The sequence below is a fragment of the Mycteria americana genome, chromosome 1, assembly GCF_035582795.1.
Source record: "Mycteria americana isolate JAX WOST 10 ecotype Jacksonville Zoo and Gardens chromosome 1, USCA_MyAme_1.0, whole genome shotgun sequence".
NCBI classification, from domain to species: domain Eukaryota; kingdom Metazoa; phylum Chordata; class Aves; order Ciconiiformes; family Ciconiidae; genus Mycteria; species Mycteria americana.
Window position 1 is genome coordinate 65,619,778 of NC_134365.1, and position 16,824 is coordinate 65,636,601.

Genomic DNA, 16,824 nt, shown 5'->3' on the forward strand with positions numbered 1-16,824 from the left:
TCCCTACGAAGAGCTTAAGGGTCTTCAGTCAGAGCAGGTTAAGCAATAATAAACACTAAGCAAAGAGAATCAGTCTGTAACCCGGAGCGTTGCAGCGCGTAAAGCAAGCCTCACAACTGACCCTCGTTCCACTCACTTGTGTCTCAGTCTCTGTTCTGTAATGAAAAAATCTGGGAGGTTGCAATGAGTACTGTTCCCTTTTGGCCTTTCTGAAAATGGGCAGGTGGATTGGCATCACGTCGGATGTCAGTGTTGCTTCAGGAGAAGTGCGAGCTCTTCCCTTCTTCCCTTCTTCCCTGGTCTTCCTGCCTATCCCTTCTTTATTTTCTTGTTTCTCCCTCCGGCTTTTTTTCCCCGCTTCTGGTTTTCCCGGGTTCATAGCTGTTCTGCTGTTCAAATTGCTTTCCAAACACCATGCTGGCAGCGTTGTTGGTGTGTCCCCAGAGCCCTGCGCTGGCCTCTGAGGCTTCTAATGATCTTGACTGCCATAGGCGCTGCCCTCCTCTCCTCCCTGAGACCACTGAGCTTCTCTTTATGTTTCTAGCCTAGGTGGGCCACAAAAATATAAGCCACATTCCCCATTGTCTTTTAGCACTGTCTTATTTTCCTATCAGAACGAAGAGCTTCTCAGTAGATAAATATCTCTCCCTCTTAATCAACTTCTTTTGATCAGCAGGAGGGGCTGCGGCACAGTTGTTTTTTCTATTTATCTCACAAATGTCAGTGAGTTTATGTTGCTGCTTGTTATCCAGTTACTAAAATTGTTTATGAGTCGATATTCTGCTCTCCTTCTGGAATACTTCATGTGAGGATATAAATCTCTTTCCTGCTGCTCCACTACTTTTTTGGGCCATTGTTTGATTAAATACCCTCTAAGGAGAAAAAAGAATTTCAGTCAGTGATTCAGTTTTAGAAAACCAGGGACTCAAGAGTTTTCACTTGTTTCCTCTTTATTGAAAAAGATCTTAGTAGGTAGCTCTCTGGGTACCTTCCTTGTGGACTCACATATGCTTTTTTCTCTTTTGTTCTTTTTGTGGGTTTGTTTTGGAGTTTTTTGGCTGCAAGAAGAGAATGGTTGTGGAAACCTAAATCCCCCGTTATTAAAAATGCTGCCCTCAGCTGAGGGGAATTATTTGCAGTATTTTTACAAGTTCTCTTTTTTTTTTTTTCTGAGAAAATATGGAGATGTTGTGTCAATTTTGCATGTAGATGGAATAATGCCTGTTTTGATTTGAGAGCAGCCTTCCATCAAAATAACATGGTGCTGGACAGTTTTCTCTGAAATCAGGCTGTGACTTTCATTACTTTAAATCATTTTTGTAGACTTTTAAGAGTTCTGAAAACGAAATATCACTCTCTTATTTCAAAATATAAGAGCACCTCCCTAAACTCTTGTTCTGGGGTATGTTCCTTTCTTTGCAGTTAATAATTGATGTTGACATCAGACGATGAAGCACGCAATTTAACTGAATTTGTTTTAGCTTCTTCAGTATGAAAGATAGTTGAAAACCAGAATCTTTGATAATTATAAACGGGTGAAATTACTGATGAATAATATGTTCCTGCTTTTAAATGACTGTTAAGATTTAGATAGCAGAAAATTTTTGTGAGGACATTATTAAAAAAAAAAAAAAAAGCAGCATATTGCAAATCTTTTAAGTTCAAGAGACTTCAGTTAAAGAGGTGTTTTTTGTTTTTGATTTTCCAGCCATTCCCCTAGGAATTATAGTGGTACGAGGAGATTGTGACTTGGAGACCTGTCGTATGTACATTGACCGTCTACAAGAGGTGAGGTTTTTGTGAATTCAGGTATCATATATTAATTTATGTTATGCTTCTTTCAGTTCTGAGTGCAGAGGTCTAAGAGTTGCAACAACCATATGTAAAGAGTATTGCAGTTTGCCTGCCACAGAAAACAAAACTTTAGAGTTATGATATGATATAATAAAAGCAGGAGAAGCACTGAAAAGTATTTTCTAAATAGGAAATGAAAAGTCATACTGAGTCCTTTTAAATGATAAGAGAATTGATGTGGATGGGTGTGTTTACTTCTCCTTGAATTGGAACGGAATACCAGCACTCTCCACATACCTTGCTGAAATTATACAACTTATTGATTAGAAAGTGTGTTATGTAAGGATAAACATTGTGGTATTTAAGTGCGTCTAATTTTGCAAATGTCATTCTCTAATACTGTCATGGAGTAATCTGAGACAACAGCAAACACTACAAATACCAACAAGATATTTCCAAATACACAGAAATATATGCTCATGCAGCTAATAATAATGATGTTGCTCTTACTGTCTTGAACACCTTGCCTCACGAGAGTTCATTCTACAATACAGTCTGGGAAATGGAGACTCCAAATGTCCCATTACCTGAATAATATTAAGTGTGTATGCATTTAGTAATAAAACCAATGGATTTTCATTAATATACTGTCTCTGTTTTTAATCTCTTACTGATATCTTCCAACAACATTTACAAGTGAGAGGACACTATGTAGGTTTCTAAATAGGTGGTCCAATTTACACAGGGGCTATGAACCTCATCCCTCCCACTGAACTCTCTGGGAGCCGCTGACTTCCCTGTAGTTTTGAAACTCTGCGCTTGCAGCGTGAATATGGGCCTTAGTATCTGACTACAGGCTTTCACTTTTTTGCATTTCAGCCAGGATTCCCTTCATCAAATGCATTTCTGAACATTCAGACCTGAGGTGTGGCTATTATTGTCAGACATAAAACCATATTGTAAGGTGATGCGCATTTGAGGTATCCAGTGGTGGAAAATTACATTGAAATAGCAGGGATGACGTTCTCAGAAGATTACTAATGTGAGCTCAGACTGAGCTCAGGCAACTTAATATGGCCAGTATTGGGTGGAGAGTAGTTGTACAGCCCTGGAGGAAGCACAGCTAGAAGTTCTGGTTAAATTGCCCATTGTGATTGTGGAGGAACTGTGTTTCTCCAACCTTTTGCAGGGTTTTTACTAGTAATTTTTGCTTGATTTGGCTCAGACCCATTTGCTGGGAATGGAGGTGCCAAGGCTTTCTGCACTCTGCCAACCTGCATGCCAACTGGGGAGCTATGGCCTGTAGGCCAGGCTTTTTGGTAGGCTATGTCATGAGCTAAAACTGTTTGACAAAATCTCTATTAAAATAAATTGGATTCCTGAGCCCTGCTAAATACCAGGGTCATTCTGATATGACCTCCCTGACATGAGGTTGTCTTAAAACAGGGAGAGCTGCCAGTGGTTTTCTTTAGTGCATTAATTACCCAGAAATACTTGCAAAAAGGATTTCTGGATTTTAGCATCTTTTCTTTCATTTTATTGCTGATATTCCAAATTTAGATAGTTTTCATGGAACAAATAGGTCTGTGATACGGTGAAGATCTGTTAACGTAACCTCTATATTTTAAAAACCTTTTTTTTCACCAAATGCATGCAAATCTAAACTTTAAGTGAGCTTTCCATGACTATTCTGTGGTGTTTATTTAATATACTTAAAACCAGTGAGAAATACTTGCAAAATTATTTGTATTTGCCCAACCACTTCAGATCGTAGAACTGCAAACAGCTCTTGTTGCTTTAACTTTTTTCATCATCGACATGTCTTTCATCCTCCTACTAGGACCTACAGTCAGTAACTTCTACTACACAGAGAGTTCATTACCAGGTAAGATAAGCTTTCCTTTTAGTACCAGAACAAAAAGAGGCTTAACAATGTCGGCTGCACTCTTTGCTTTTGAACCCAGGTTTTATTTTTGTTAGATACCCATATGTTAGATGAATTTCTGATTATCATTTACCCTCAAATGTTGGAGGTTCATTCTGCTTTCCCTTGGACAATCCTTTTCCTTGCAAACTTTATGGAATCATCTTTAAAATTAGCACAGCATGATGATGTGAGTGGTATTGCAATAGCAGTGCCTTGCATATTGAACTGAATGAGAGAACGTGTCCTGTAGGACAAATGACAAAAGTAAAATTGTTTCTCTGTCTGAGAAACTGAACAATAACATGTTATATTGCATAGCTGTAGTACTAAAGTCTATCACTGAGAAAAAAGGTGTGCTAGCAGGCCTAACCTCTTAAAAATTCTGTGCACCACAGTCATCTACCTCTAGTTTAACATAATCTCCAGAGCAGTTTTTTAATCCATCCTGGGCACAAATGTGTCTTTTGCATGTGACAAGCAGGTTCTAGTTTTAGGTGGCTAGTTTTTAAAATTGGCCTCTTTGTGCATTTTACAACTTTATTGTGTAATTTATGCAATACAGAACTTGGCTTTACAGTTGGAAGTATTGTTCAAGAATACATATTCCTCTCACTAAAATAAGCACAGTACTTAAATTGGGAGTAAACTAACTCTACTGACTCCTGGGCTGATCTGACATTAGTGCAGAGACTTGACACAAACTATGGTCAGTTGACACGGCGCCCAGGATCGCAAGACAAGTTTACATGGTGTTGATAGCCTTTTCCTAGATTTAACAATGCAAGTCTTGTTTGGATCAGCAAGAATGAGTTCACTGAGAAAACATGCAGAGGTCCAGCTGATGGGAACCCATTGTGGTGAAGCTGCAGATAATTTCTTGGAGCTTCATGATTACCTGGGTGATACAGAATTTCAGTTTGGCCAGAATGCCTGTAAATGTGTTGAATGCAGGAAGACACTATGAGAAAATGAAATTTGGCATGTTTTCCTGGAGTTGCCTTCTTCATACCAGTTCATGGTTTGTTTCTGCATTTCCCTGTCCAATTTTAACCTCATATTTTTGATATTTGTATCAATCATTGCCCTGGAACTGAGTTTTAGAGCACTGTTAGTGTCTAGCGAATTGGCTAATACAACGGAATGCATTATTCTGTTCCACTCATTATAAATTAACCCAAGTGGCTGCTGAATGCTTCTCCATGCATAGGAAACTGGCTGAGGTAAAATGAAGAACTAAGCCTGTGTGTATGGACAGGGCCAAAAGAGAGTATGAAACATCAGAAATCAGCCCCATGTTTGGCTCTAACCTCTGCAGTTATAGCAGTATATAAATTAATTGCCTAGCCATCTTGTCTAATGCACATCAGTGTGAAATCCCTAACATGCTATCAATTTTTTATGATGCTACATTTTGAATGCACCCCCTTCTGTGTTTTGTCTTCAGTACTTGTTTATCCTGGATTCTTCAAATATTGGTTTGTTCTCAATGGGTCATTTCTGCAAACGGTCTTGTTAGATTAATTTGAGGTTTGTTCCATGTTTGTTGGTATCCCTGTACATATTACAGAAAGGGGAAAAAGCAGGGGATAAAGGGCATGATAAGGTGCTTGAATTGATGGAACTGTTGTCTTACCTCACTGATAAGGTGTCACAGGTACTTTTAGGTCTCATAAATGCAGTTCTCTTGCATGATTCCTCTGCAGCTCAAAACATAAGGAGTCAGCAGAAACAACATCAGCAAGCCCAGGTGCAAATGAGAAAAATGATGCTAGGGTTGTTTTTCATTCTGTTTTGTTTCTCTAATGAGTTTAATGCTTATAAGATATCATTCTCATGGGCCTGAGACTTCCCAAGCTAGTTCTGCAGTTGAACTGTAATGAAGTCTTGGAAAGAGCATATCACAATATGCAATTTGTGACTTGAATTTACATTTACCAGCCTTATGCCTATCTTCATTTTCCCAACATTATGTATTCTGCTAGGTCTATGAATTTTTACTCATGTCTCCTCTTTGTATCATCTACCTTTTTAGTATGCACTGTTATGTTTGGATATTTTCTTCCTTTTGTCCTTTGTATCCCAATCCTCACCCTTCTGCAAATAGTGGGCTAAATATTAAGATACATAAAGCTTTGTGCATGTAGATACATAGACATCAGCAAACCTAGTGGATTTCGGAAAGCCCTTGACTCTCCCACACACACCTCAGTTGCGATACAAGCAAACCTAAGCATCCCACAACTCCATAAGCCCACATTAGAGAAAGACATAGGTGTATTTTAAATCTGATGCTTAAACCACTGAGAGATGTCATTTGGTCCCCATGTGCTGAAATAGTTCACTTTATGGAATGTTATGCTGTCGTTGCCTTCATCCCTCCTGTAATGCACAGAGGTTGGAGACAAAACCTGTACATGAGAGCAAGGTTTATGGGATCAAGTAAAATCCTTGAGTCTAAATATGAGAGAGAACTGAGGCTGTTTTATTTTTATCAGGGTGGCTATAGATGCAGGTATCATGCATCAGAAGATACATATGTGTGTATATATATATATATATATATTTTTAGTCAAGCACAATCTGTAAGTTTCTGCAGTAACATTTCAGACAAGATCTGTTGGCAGGACTATAGCCAAACTCTAGGGCACTGAGGAGACAACAGATGAGTTGTCTGGAACATCTTTGCTTTTCTGTCCTGGATAACCAGAAAGGAAAGGCAATAATAGATGTTACAGCCAATCCCAGAGGCAGAAGCTAATAAGATGAATTTTGCAAAAACTGCCATGATACCAAATGAAATTAATAACATTTTGTAGCAGCATCTAGGCACTGATATGTATTCACCTGGCTGAGAAATGAGTGTCCATCAAAATGCAAAATGCTAATCATCATCAGAGCTGCTTGAAAACAACACATCGTGCATGCAGGCATCCTGCTGACCAGGAAGCTGGGAAAGCCAAGAACTCGTATGTATCTGTACAACATCAGCGTGACCTCATTTTTTCTCAGGCGGCTGAAAAAGTGTCAGATACCTTTATGTAAATCGAAGAGCAATGTCTGCTTCTTAACTGATGAGGGCATTATTTGGTCTGTAGTCAATTTGGAAATTGTTTTACCCAGTCAGACTGAAATGACAACTTCCTTCAGCATTCCTTGAGATTTTCCCCAGGTTGAAGAAAGCAAACTGCTTCTTCCCCATGGCCTTACTGACACATGTCTGGGCAGCCTGGGGAATTCAACTGATGAAACTCCCATTTTTCTGTCGATATATTCTTTATTTTTTTCTTAACTTTTTCTCACACATGGATACTCAGATAAGAAGTATTTTAGAAACACGTCAGATTTGCAAAACAGTAAGATAAATTGCTGAGAAACAACTATTACTTGTAGGTTTTCTTAATGATATAAACACTAGGCAGTAAAAGCAGTTTATTTCCAAAGGAAAATATATTTTCCTCAAACAAACCTTTGAGAATCTGTATGAATGTTCCAGATGTGTTGGACATGTTTGATACACTGTAAACTTTCATTTTAACTCTGTATTGGTGTTTCTGCACTTTTCCTCTTCTTGTATGGAAAGCAGCTTCACTTTCCTCCTTCAAACTACACACATGGTGCCGGCTGCCTGAGGGAATGGTGGGGTTTGTGTCACTTGGAGTCTCTCACTTGGGCTGGGTGCCTTTCTCAAAGGTCTGCTGCAGCTCAGGCTGGAGTGGTGCATTTCTGTGTTATGCTAGGGGTTAAGTGTTCACAGCTCTCTTGTCTTTTCTGGCTGAAAACCCATGATTGTTTGAAATCTCTTTTTGGAACTCGCTTTTTCAGCCAGCCTTTACTTTCTGGTGTTGGACCTTCAAACAACTACTGACCTGATATAACTGTACAATTCCCGATACGAAAAGAGTTTGTCCTGCATCCTGCTGTCAGGAAAGGTGCTGGGCTCCTGTGTGATATTCTGAAAAGTCCAAATGAGATATCGTTGTATCCTGGTCTGTTTTCACCAATCTATGCCCACGTTATGAATATATGTACTTATACTTCATTCACATTCTGTGCTTTTCGTGCAGAGCAATACTTTTCTCAAAGGTACCTTTCCTCCTCATTGCTTCTACTTTTTCTTGTCTTGCCTTGTGATTTGGTATGCCACTCTGTAGTCTGTTATCTGAAGGAGGAGTAAAGTTTAATCTTGAGCTAGTATGTGCCTGAATTTACATCATTTTCAGATATGCTGATTTTACTGCTTAAGATGGAAATAAGCATAGAATCTGGCTCTGTACAAATTTTGGGTGTGTGTCCCACATCCATGCTGTTGTGTTTTGTCCTGTGCAAATCTATTTGTGTTTAAACGTTGTGTCCCAGTGGCTTTAGGAAGTTGGCTGGCCATCCACTGGCAGCATGGAGCAGAGCCATGGCCACCCTCTGCTTTCTGAGATCCCTTTTGCCTCTCCAGCTCAGTGAGAGCTGAAAAAGCAAGGAGCAGCCTGTTTGACTCCTTGGTGAGTACAGGTCAGGAAGAGGGTCTTCGTTCCTCCCCAGTCATTTGGTTTGGTTCCTGAAATAACGTCTGTCAAGGAGCAGGCCTTTTTAGCCAGAACAAGAACATGTTGATGTAGGATGTCTGTTTGCTTGGCCGGCGGTGGTCCCCAGGTCTGCACTCTCTGTATTCTGGGTGCAGAGGATAACGCCTTTTTTACCCTGATGTGCATTTGGAACACACCAGAGACGGGCAAAGTGGGCAAATGCCTTGAGTGGCAGAACGGTAGAGGAGGGAAAGAGTGTAAAAATACTGAGCTACAATAAAGGAAGGTGACAGGCACACAAGAAACACACATAGTAATTAGAGTTCATGGCTGTTGTTTGATAGCGATGTGTATCTTGGTCCTTTTTTACCTCTCTCTGTTCCTGTGTCCCCACAAATAAGGGGGGCTGTAGACAGGTGAGGGAGCTGGTTTTGATGCAAAGCTTTTTGGTATTGCTGAGCTGAAGGGAAGGGGATAGCTGAGGATGTGGCTGAAGCTAACAGTATCAGTTTACTCTTTTTTTTATATTACAGTCAAACTCTGATGTCAGTGAGAAGCAAATCCAGTGGGTTTGGGTTATGTAGGTTTTGCACAGCGTGCACTGTCAGTAGAGCAAAATGAAAAAAGCAGAGACTAGAAAATAGTCCTTTTTAGAGAAAAAACAGTTTGTTATTTTTTGTGTCATTTCCCTGCCCTATCCAGGACCAGGAAAGCTCTTTCCCCAGAGTACTTTCTGTTCAGAGGCTCTCTCCTAGATGGTGCTTCCTAGATGGTAAGTGCATCTCCCTTCTCTTGTGCCTAGCATGCTGCTTGCTTCTGGTGTGCATGTGAAGGATAGTGCATCTCAGAGTATTACTATGGAGGGGTAACTGTTCCTTCTTGTTACACTGAGTAGGTAAAAAAGGAGCTGAGTGCCCCCCTTTCCCCTCTGAAAAATGAAACAAGCCCTTCATCTAGCAATCAAAATGTCTGCTGTAGCTTTGTCACCCCAACGAGACATGTTCTTCTAAGGGCGGTTAGAGGTTTGGTTTATTAGTGTCTCTGCCGTGATGAGCAGCACTTACTGCATGGCATTGCCGGGACTCAGAGTGCAGCTGGTTGTGGCAACGCGCTGCTGCTGGTAAGGCTGCGTTCTCCGCTCTGGTTTCTCTTTACTATAGCGTTTAGGTACTAGTAGTGTTTAGGCGATGGAAACGCACCTCCCTTTCCCTGTAAGACTGCACTTCATGTAACTCCCTGGAGGGCTGCACTTGTATTTGACCCAGACTTTGTCAAAGCAGATGGCTTATCTGGGCTTTACATCAGGCTGCAGAGCACTGGAATTAGCAGCTAAAATGGATGGCATCTCTGCTTTTGCAAAAGCTTCAGCATGGGGAGACTGAAATTTTTATTGTTCTGAACAAAAACAATTTCTCCTTGGCAATTTCGAATCACTTTTCCTTGTCTCTCATGAGGGAAATTGATAAAAAGCATACTGAGAATCTGTTTGGGTTTTGGAGAAGGCTGGGTGGGTAGATGCATTCAGTTTTTGTCTTTAGGGATTTGATATTCTCTTGCAGTGCCAAAACCTACATTGCTAAATCACTGTGCTCTTGTGTCAGAACTCTAGAATGAACGAATCTGATTTCACTGGCCAAACTAAACGCAAAGCAGAAACAAAAAAAATCGCATCTGGTGAAGCACATTGTAGGTGATAAAATACTTCTGGGTTTAGTAATATAAATTATTTGGCAATGACAAGATTCATATTCGGTGCTTTATTTAGTGAATCTCCCCTATTTTCATGTGTTTTTCATGAGTAGCATAAATTTTCCTTGAGCGTATTGGTAATTCAGGGTGAATATCTGTGGCCATGCATTTGATTTACGAAGAGCTTTCAAGCATGTTATTGTTCTTTAGATTCAAAATTTGAATTAATCCTATTAGACCCATCAATTTCATTATATGCTTGCTATATTCTCATCGGAACAATGCAGCTTTTTCTGACACATATTTTAATGTAATCAATTCTTATAAGCCTGAAATCCATTTTATATGGTTTTTTAATATTTATTTCAAGTTAATAATTTCAGTGAATATTTTTTTGTTAAGCCTCACCTTTAAATTCACCATTTAATGGGACAGGAATATGGACATAATGAATCACATTATGTTCTTGTGAAGCCACTGTGACTTCACGGACACAGAGGTTGTCTTACGTGGTAGCCATGTTAGCTCAGCCCATCTTGTCCATGCAGTTCTGCTCAGACCATTTTCTTCACTGTGGCTCTGTTGTTTCTCTGTCTTGCAGCAACTTCTGCTGATCGTTTTTACCGCATTGACAGATCTCAGGTAAATCTTTATTTGGTTACCATTTCTATAGATTTTTTTTAAAGCTATGTCAAATGCAGCTTAAAATGAATTATCTGCCATTCCTCCTGTGTATTCTAAAATGCTACTGATGTCTCATGAAAAGTAGAGAAAAAATTCTGGGCCATTTTTTAGTTGATGTAATTCACATCATTTCACTGAAGTTTTATATCTGCTGACCATCTGCCCTTCTGTTTACTACCAGTCTGATGTACAGATCAGAATTTTCTACATTTGTCATCCTCTACAAGTCTTGCTAAGGGCATCTGTGTGGCACCAGAGTATTTGAGTTTATCTTTTCCACTGATGCTTTTAGTCAACAGAAGTCTTGATCCTGTGTGTGTGACAAGGAATAGCTATGGAAATTAAGGCGATGTTACAAGTTGAGAATTATGGACAGAGCTGTATCAAATATTCCCAAGGAACCCCAAAACAGCACGTAGCTCTGTTGGATTCAAACCTGTGGTATAGATTTGACAATCTGAATACATTTTCTAAAAGACACTTTGAAAATTTTACAGAGCTTTTGGTGTTTCTGATTTGTAGACAGAACAGGCCAATTAGTGGCTCAGCATTAAGTGCAAACTGTTGATTTCACACATGGTCATTTGTATCTGGTCCCCCTGAGAACTGTGTAAGCTGTTTCTCAATCACATGAACATATGACTGGTTCCTAGCAAAAGCAGCTGGTGGTTTAGTTCAAGCAGAAGGAGCTGTGGCTTTAGTTCAGAGGTCCCAGGTTCAGGGTCTGTGTGAAGCCACCATGGGAATTCTTTGCCCACAGTCATATAAATGCTTTGATGAAGTTCTACTTCAACATTTGCAAAGCAAGGATGAAGAAGATGCTGCTACAGGTTAAACTGGGCAGTGTGACTCTGTTTGGCTTATTCTGCATTTCTTTAATACTTGACTCTGCACAAATGGTCATCTTTTCTTTCCTACTCTTTTGCCCTGAGTTTCTGTGGGGAAAAGATCAATGCTGTGTGATTGTCTCAGTGCACAAACGGTGGGAAGTTTCCTGCCCATTTGCCTACGTAAACAGGCCTACTCACACTCAGTGTTTTTTGAGGGACAGCGAGCCTTCAGCGTCAATAACGAAAAAGAGGGACTGAGAAAGAGAGCTTTGGTAACGGAGATGTGAAACCAGAACGTACAAGCAACGGAGGTCTGGGAGAGTACCCCCAAACAATGAAAATTTGTCAGTCATCATCGGAGGGCAGACTTTAGGTGTTCATCCTCATTTCGAAATGCAAACCTCGCCTTTTTGTGTAGACCTCCAGTTTTCAGCTGAATGACATAGAGTCACTGAGTAGTAGCCTTTAAATGTTGCTGTGAGTGTGAAGCTTGCTGGTTGGGAGTCTTGTTTGGATTGAAATCGATGAAGTATTTATTGGTGACTTCAGTGGCATTGGTTTTAGTGTGTGTGTATGTGTGTGCACTTAAATTAATACACAGACAGAGTCCCATGAACGCTCTTCAGAGACCCTGATGTGCACCCAGCTTTTCTATAGCCAGTTGGGTGCTCTGAGAGACCAGTGATGCTGCAGATTCATTATTTGTTCCTTGTATCACTCCAACAGGAACATTTGCACTTTGTGACGGAAATTTCGCAGGACGAGATTTTTATTCTGGACCCAGAGCTGGTAATGTCACAGCAGGTGGGGACGCCACCAGGAATGCCTGATCTGGTAGTGGAGCAGGCCTCTGGGTGAGTGGTGCTGGGATCTGGCTTTCAGCAGCCGTATTAGAGTTGGGCATCTCTTTTCTGGTCCCCTTTTCTGAAGGATTGGGAGATATGGGAGGGCAAATCTTAGGTGGGGAGCTGGGGACAGGATCAGATGCAGCCATGGTAATGACAGAAGGAGAGTGGAATAACATCTACTCCATTAGGCATCCTGGAGCACACAGCAGGACTAATGGGCTTCGGCACCTTTCAACCTCCTCACACCCCCTGACTGTATCTGCCCCACCATAAAGCTGTATCGATCAAGTTACAAACCCCTTCTCTGCGTGGTCAGGGCTCTGATACCACTGTATAACGCCCTGAAGCCCTTTGTGCCTAAGAATGATGGTGAAGTGTCTCTGTTTCTTCTCATTCTCTGGGCAGACCAGAAATGCTCCTGTTCATCTTTAGGAACAGTCTTGTACCCGTAGTGAATTAAGCTATTTTAGCTTGCTATGGGCTGAAAAATGCTCGGAACCAGTAAGCATTAAGACAGCTTCAAAGTGGAGCACGCGAGGTAATTTTTGAGGGGTGAATGCCTTTCTGTTCCTTCTTCCCTCCCTAGAATATCAGATCGGTGGAACCCTGCGGTTCGAAAGAGGATGCTGAGCGACAGCGGCCTCGGCAAGATTTCCCCACACTACGAGGTACCTGACAAACAAAAGGACGCCAGCCAGACACGTATGCTGCAGTAAGAGCCCTCTGCATTTCTCTGCTTGATGATGCACTGTCACCATCACCACAGACAACTCCTAGTGGCTCCTTTAAGCTTGATGAATTGTGCTGACGTTTTGAAATTACAGAAGTCCTTTTGCTTCTTCTCTTTTGCTCCTTCCTTCTGTTTCTTCCTCTTTCTCCATTATTATATGTTCTTGCCTTTGTTTTTTTTTTCTCTGTGGCACCCTGCACTCTTAATAAACCTAGATCCGAGTTTCCAAAAGTCAATACATTATTTTGGATGCCTGAAGTTCCAGCTAAGGGAACCTTCATGGCAACTGGTTATGAGAAAGACCGAAGCACTCACCTTTTAAGGTAGCTGTGATGCAATGAGACAAAGCAGAAACCTCTACAATCCCCGCTTACTTTCAAAGACGTAGGCAATAGTTTTCATATAATCTTGAACCAGGGATACCGTTGTTGGTGTAGGATGACTAAACAGTGGTTTTGTTGCTGATAATTCCCCCACAAGAGCATCTCTTATTCTTCTTGCCTATTTTAGAAGTGGTTCTCAGCTTTTTGGTCCTTTTGCTTTAGATTTTCAAAACCAGCAGTAGATCCATATAATCGCTACCAAAGTTTAGATGGGAAGCACCTGTCTGAACTCTGTTGCTGGCTTTGAAAAATTCTAGTGTTTTGGAGTTGTTTTTCCCCCCAAGTAGATAATGTATAATTGTGTACATCACTTCTGCTTTATGTTTCTAGTTCTAGTGTACCTAGATCCCTTTGGACGGGTTTTAAAACTTAGTACAGAAAAATTAGAAATAGTGACCAAGCGGTCCTTGTTTCAGTTTGTCTTTCTGTCTTGGATGTGTGTGGAATGGGGCCGCGAGGTGCCTGCTGAGTACAGCTCCAGGGCAGATGCGGTGTGGACGGGAAGCTGCGTAGCCATGTGGCTACAAACTGGAAACTTTGCAGCAAACTGGAAACTGCTGGCAGGAGGAGGAGATGTCATGGTAAGGAAGGGTGATCTGGGTAGCACTGCCAGGAGACACTCACCTGCTTTTCTCCCGTTACCCTGAGGGATTCTGTATCAGTTCTTGGTTTTATGCTCTTTGCAATGTGAAGGATGGTGAATTCGGGTTCAGTTTTTCACAGACTGGAATGGCAGGGCCCGAAATTTGGAGCTGGCAAAGCTGGGAGAAAAATGACGCTTAGACGCTTTTAGGCAGTGTGGAGAGATGGTTACAACATGTGGACTAACTTCTAATTGATAAGAGGAATGATTTTGTTTACATCAGCATGACTGGAAATGTTTGCTTAGCTGGAACAATTATGTTTGGTAGATTTATTAATTACAAGCAAAGTCAGTAGCACTGCCCAGAGTAAAGTGTACCTGTCACTGCCTGCTGTAAGGAATTGTTTTCTTTATAGCTTCTCTAAACTTTAATTGTTTTGACTTAATTTTTCATGGTAGGACTCAGTCTTTGACTGATTCTCTCTCTTTTTCTTTTAACTAAAACTTTAACAAAAAAGTCAGTTGTTTCTGAAGACAAGATTTGTGGGAAATGTGCTGCTTTAAATTACCTTCTTTAAATAAATTCAGCAGTTGTTTCCTGAGATGTTTTAGTAGTGGCAGTGGAATGAACTTCATTGGAATGAAGTTTTGGAGGCTTGACATTTAAAAAATGTCACCATAATACGAGGGAGTTGCCTTTTGCTGTCTTGAGAAAAGTACCCCTGAGTTTTCCCTGCTGATGAGGTTGGTCATGCACTTTGGAGACACCTCAGATTCAAGAGCTTTGCTTTCCAGAGTTTCTGTCTGCACATGCTCACGGAGGAGTTATGCCCCTCTGTGCTTAATCCTGGTTGCAGGCCTGCCCACCGGGCTGAGGGAAGGGGGGCTGCGCTGCTCACCGGTAGCAAGGAATAAAGGGAAGCACCAGTCATGGTCAAATGGAGGTGGGTCAGGAAAAGGTGTATGGAGGAACAGGGAAAAGAGGTTGCAAGAACCAAAGGAGTAGAAGCAAAAAGGGAGTGTCGTGGTTTAGCCCCAGCCAGCAACTAAGCACCACGCAGCCGCTCGCTCACTCCCCCCACAGTGGGATGGGGAAGAGAATTGGAAGAGCAAAAGTAAGAAAACTCGAGGGATGAGATAAAGTCAGTTTAATAGGTAAGCAAAAGCCGCGCACGCAAGCAAAGCAAACCAAGGAATTCATTCACTACTTCCCATGGGCAGGCAGGTATTCAGCCATCTCCAGGAAAGCAGGGCTCCATCACGTGTAACGGTTACTTGGGAAGACAAACGCCATCACTCCAAATGTCCCCCCTTCCTTCTTCTTCCCCAGCTTTATATGCTGAGCATGACGTCATGTGGCATGGAATAGCCCTTTGGTCAGTTTGGATCAACTATCCTGGCTGTGTCCCCTCCCAGCTTCTTCTGCACCTGGCAGAGCACGGGAAGCTGAAAAGTCCTTGACTAGTGCAGCAACAACTAAAACATCTCTGTATTATCAACACTGTCTTCAGCACAAATCCAAAACATAGCCCCATACCAGCCACTATAAAGAAAATTAACTCTATCTCAGCTGAAACCAGGACAGTAGTGTGTGCAGGAACTTGGGGAGCAGGGTTAGGGGATGGGAGCAGGCAATTAGGAGCACAGGAGACGTACAGATGTCTGGGAAATCAGAATGGGAATAATGAAAAGGAGGAGGACATGGGGTGCAGATAGGTAAGAGGTGAGTGAGACAGGTTAGGGGCATGGGGGAAAGAGTCTATACCTGTTTCTCTCCAGAATCTGGAGTTTTAATTAATTACAAGCTGATGCAGATTATTCAGTATACCAGTGGGCAAGCTCTGAAATATGTTTAGACACTGCCTCATTTGCTGCTAAGCTGGGAGGTGTATATATAGTAAACGAGGTGGGGGATCGCAGTGGAGAAAGCAAGGTGGTATTACAGTTAAAGCAGTTGAATGCTGCTCTAGAGGACTGGCTTCTCCCCTCAATTTCCCTGGCAGAATTTCTGAACAATGCAGATTTACAACAAACTTTTCACAAATGACCAGTAACAATGGGCTCCTCGTTCTATGCATGTCCACTGTGAAGTAGGATGCGTTCCTGGGAGGCCATTACAAGGAGACTTCAAAAGAGAGTGAAGGGCTGGAAACTGAGAAATAGGGCTTTCTGTGTGCCTCAGGTTGTATTACTAAAATTAATGAAAAATTTGTGCCTGCCTTCCTTCTGACTCTTATTTGCCCAGTTGCAGAATACAGATAATATTGCAACCTCATCTTAGAGGAGCACAATGAGGGTAAATTTCATGGTCACAAGAAACTTGGATACTATGAGGAGACTCTGTCAGAGATGCTTAGGAGAAAATTAATCATTTTACGTTCTGTGCACAGTTTTGGTAGGGTGGAATAAATAAATCTTGAGGCTGTGCACCGCATATACAAAATACAAAAGGATATCCAGCAGGTCTCTACTTAAACACTGAGGCAAGAGTCCAGTAAAAGAAAGTAGCAGGTGGCATTAAGTGGCAGGTGGGATTAAAGGTTGTCAAAATGCTTGAGTGCAATAGGCCTGGAGTATGATGCTCAGATGTCATGAGCTCCGGCATTTCCAAGCTTCTGGGTGCTTGACTTTGCAAACTAAAATATCTTTCTAACCTGGCACTTTAAAGAAAAACTTAGAAAGCACTATTATATTTTGGCAGCTGAAGTAGCTCACAGGTTCTTTACAGAGGTTCGTCCCTTCAGAAATTATTTTTCAAATAGACCTTGTGGAAAGGATTTTAGCAAAATTCTCAAAAAGGAGTATGGCAGAGCATAGAGGGGACAATTCCTCCTGTAAA

General features: G+C 41.3%; 1 protein-coding gene across 3 annotated transcripts in view; it reads left to right on the forward strand.

Moving 5' to 3' along the window:
• Window positions 1-16,824, forward strand: part of DGKI (diacylglycerol kinase iota) — a 153,360-nt gene that overhangs the window by 82,211 nt on the left and 54,325 nt on the right. For all 3 annotated transcript variants that reach the window (XM_075503567.1, XM_075503574.1, XM_075503559.1), the window contains 6 exons: window positions 1,709-1,788; window positions 3,635-3,679; window positions 8,941-9,010; window positions 10,529-10,569; window positions 12,168-12,295; window positions 12,876-13,001. In XM_075503567.1, the coding sequence (XP_075359682.1) occupies window positions 1,709-1,788; window positions 3,635-3,679; window positions 8,941-9,010; window positions 10,529-10,569; window positions 12,168-12,295; window positions 12,876-13,001 (490 nt within the window). The remainder of the gene's footprint in view (window positions 1-1,708; window positions 1,789-3,634; window positions 3,680-8,940; window positions 9,011-10,528; window positions 10,570-12,167; window positions 12,296-12,875; window positions 13,002-16,824) is intronic.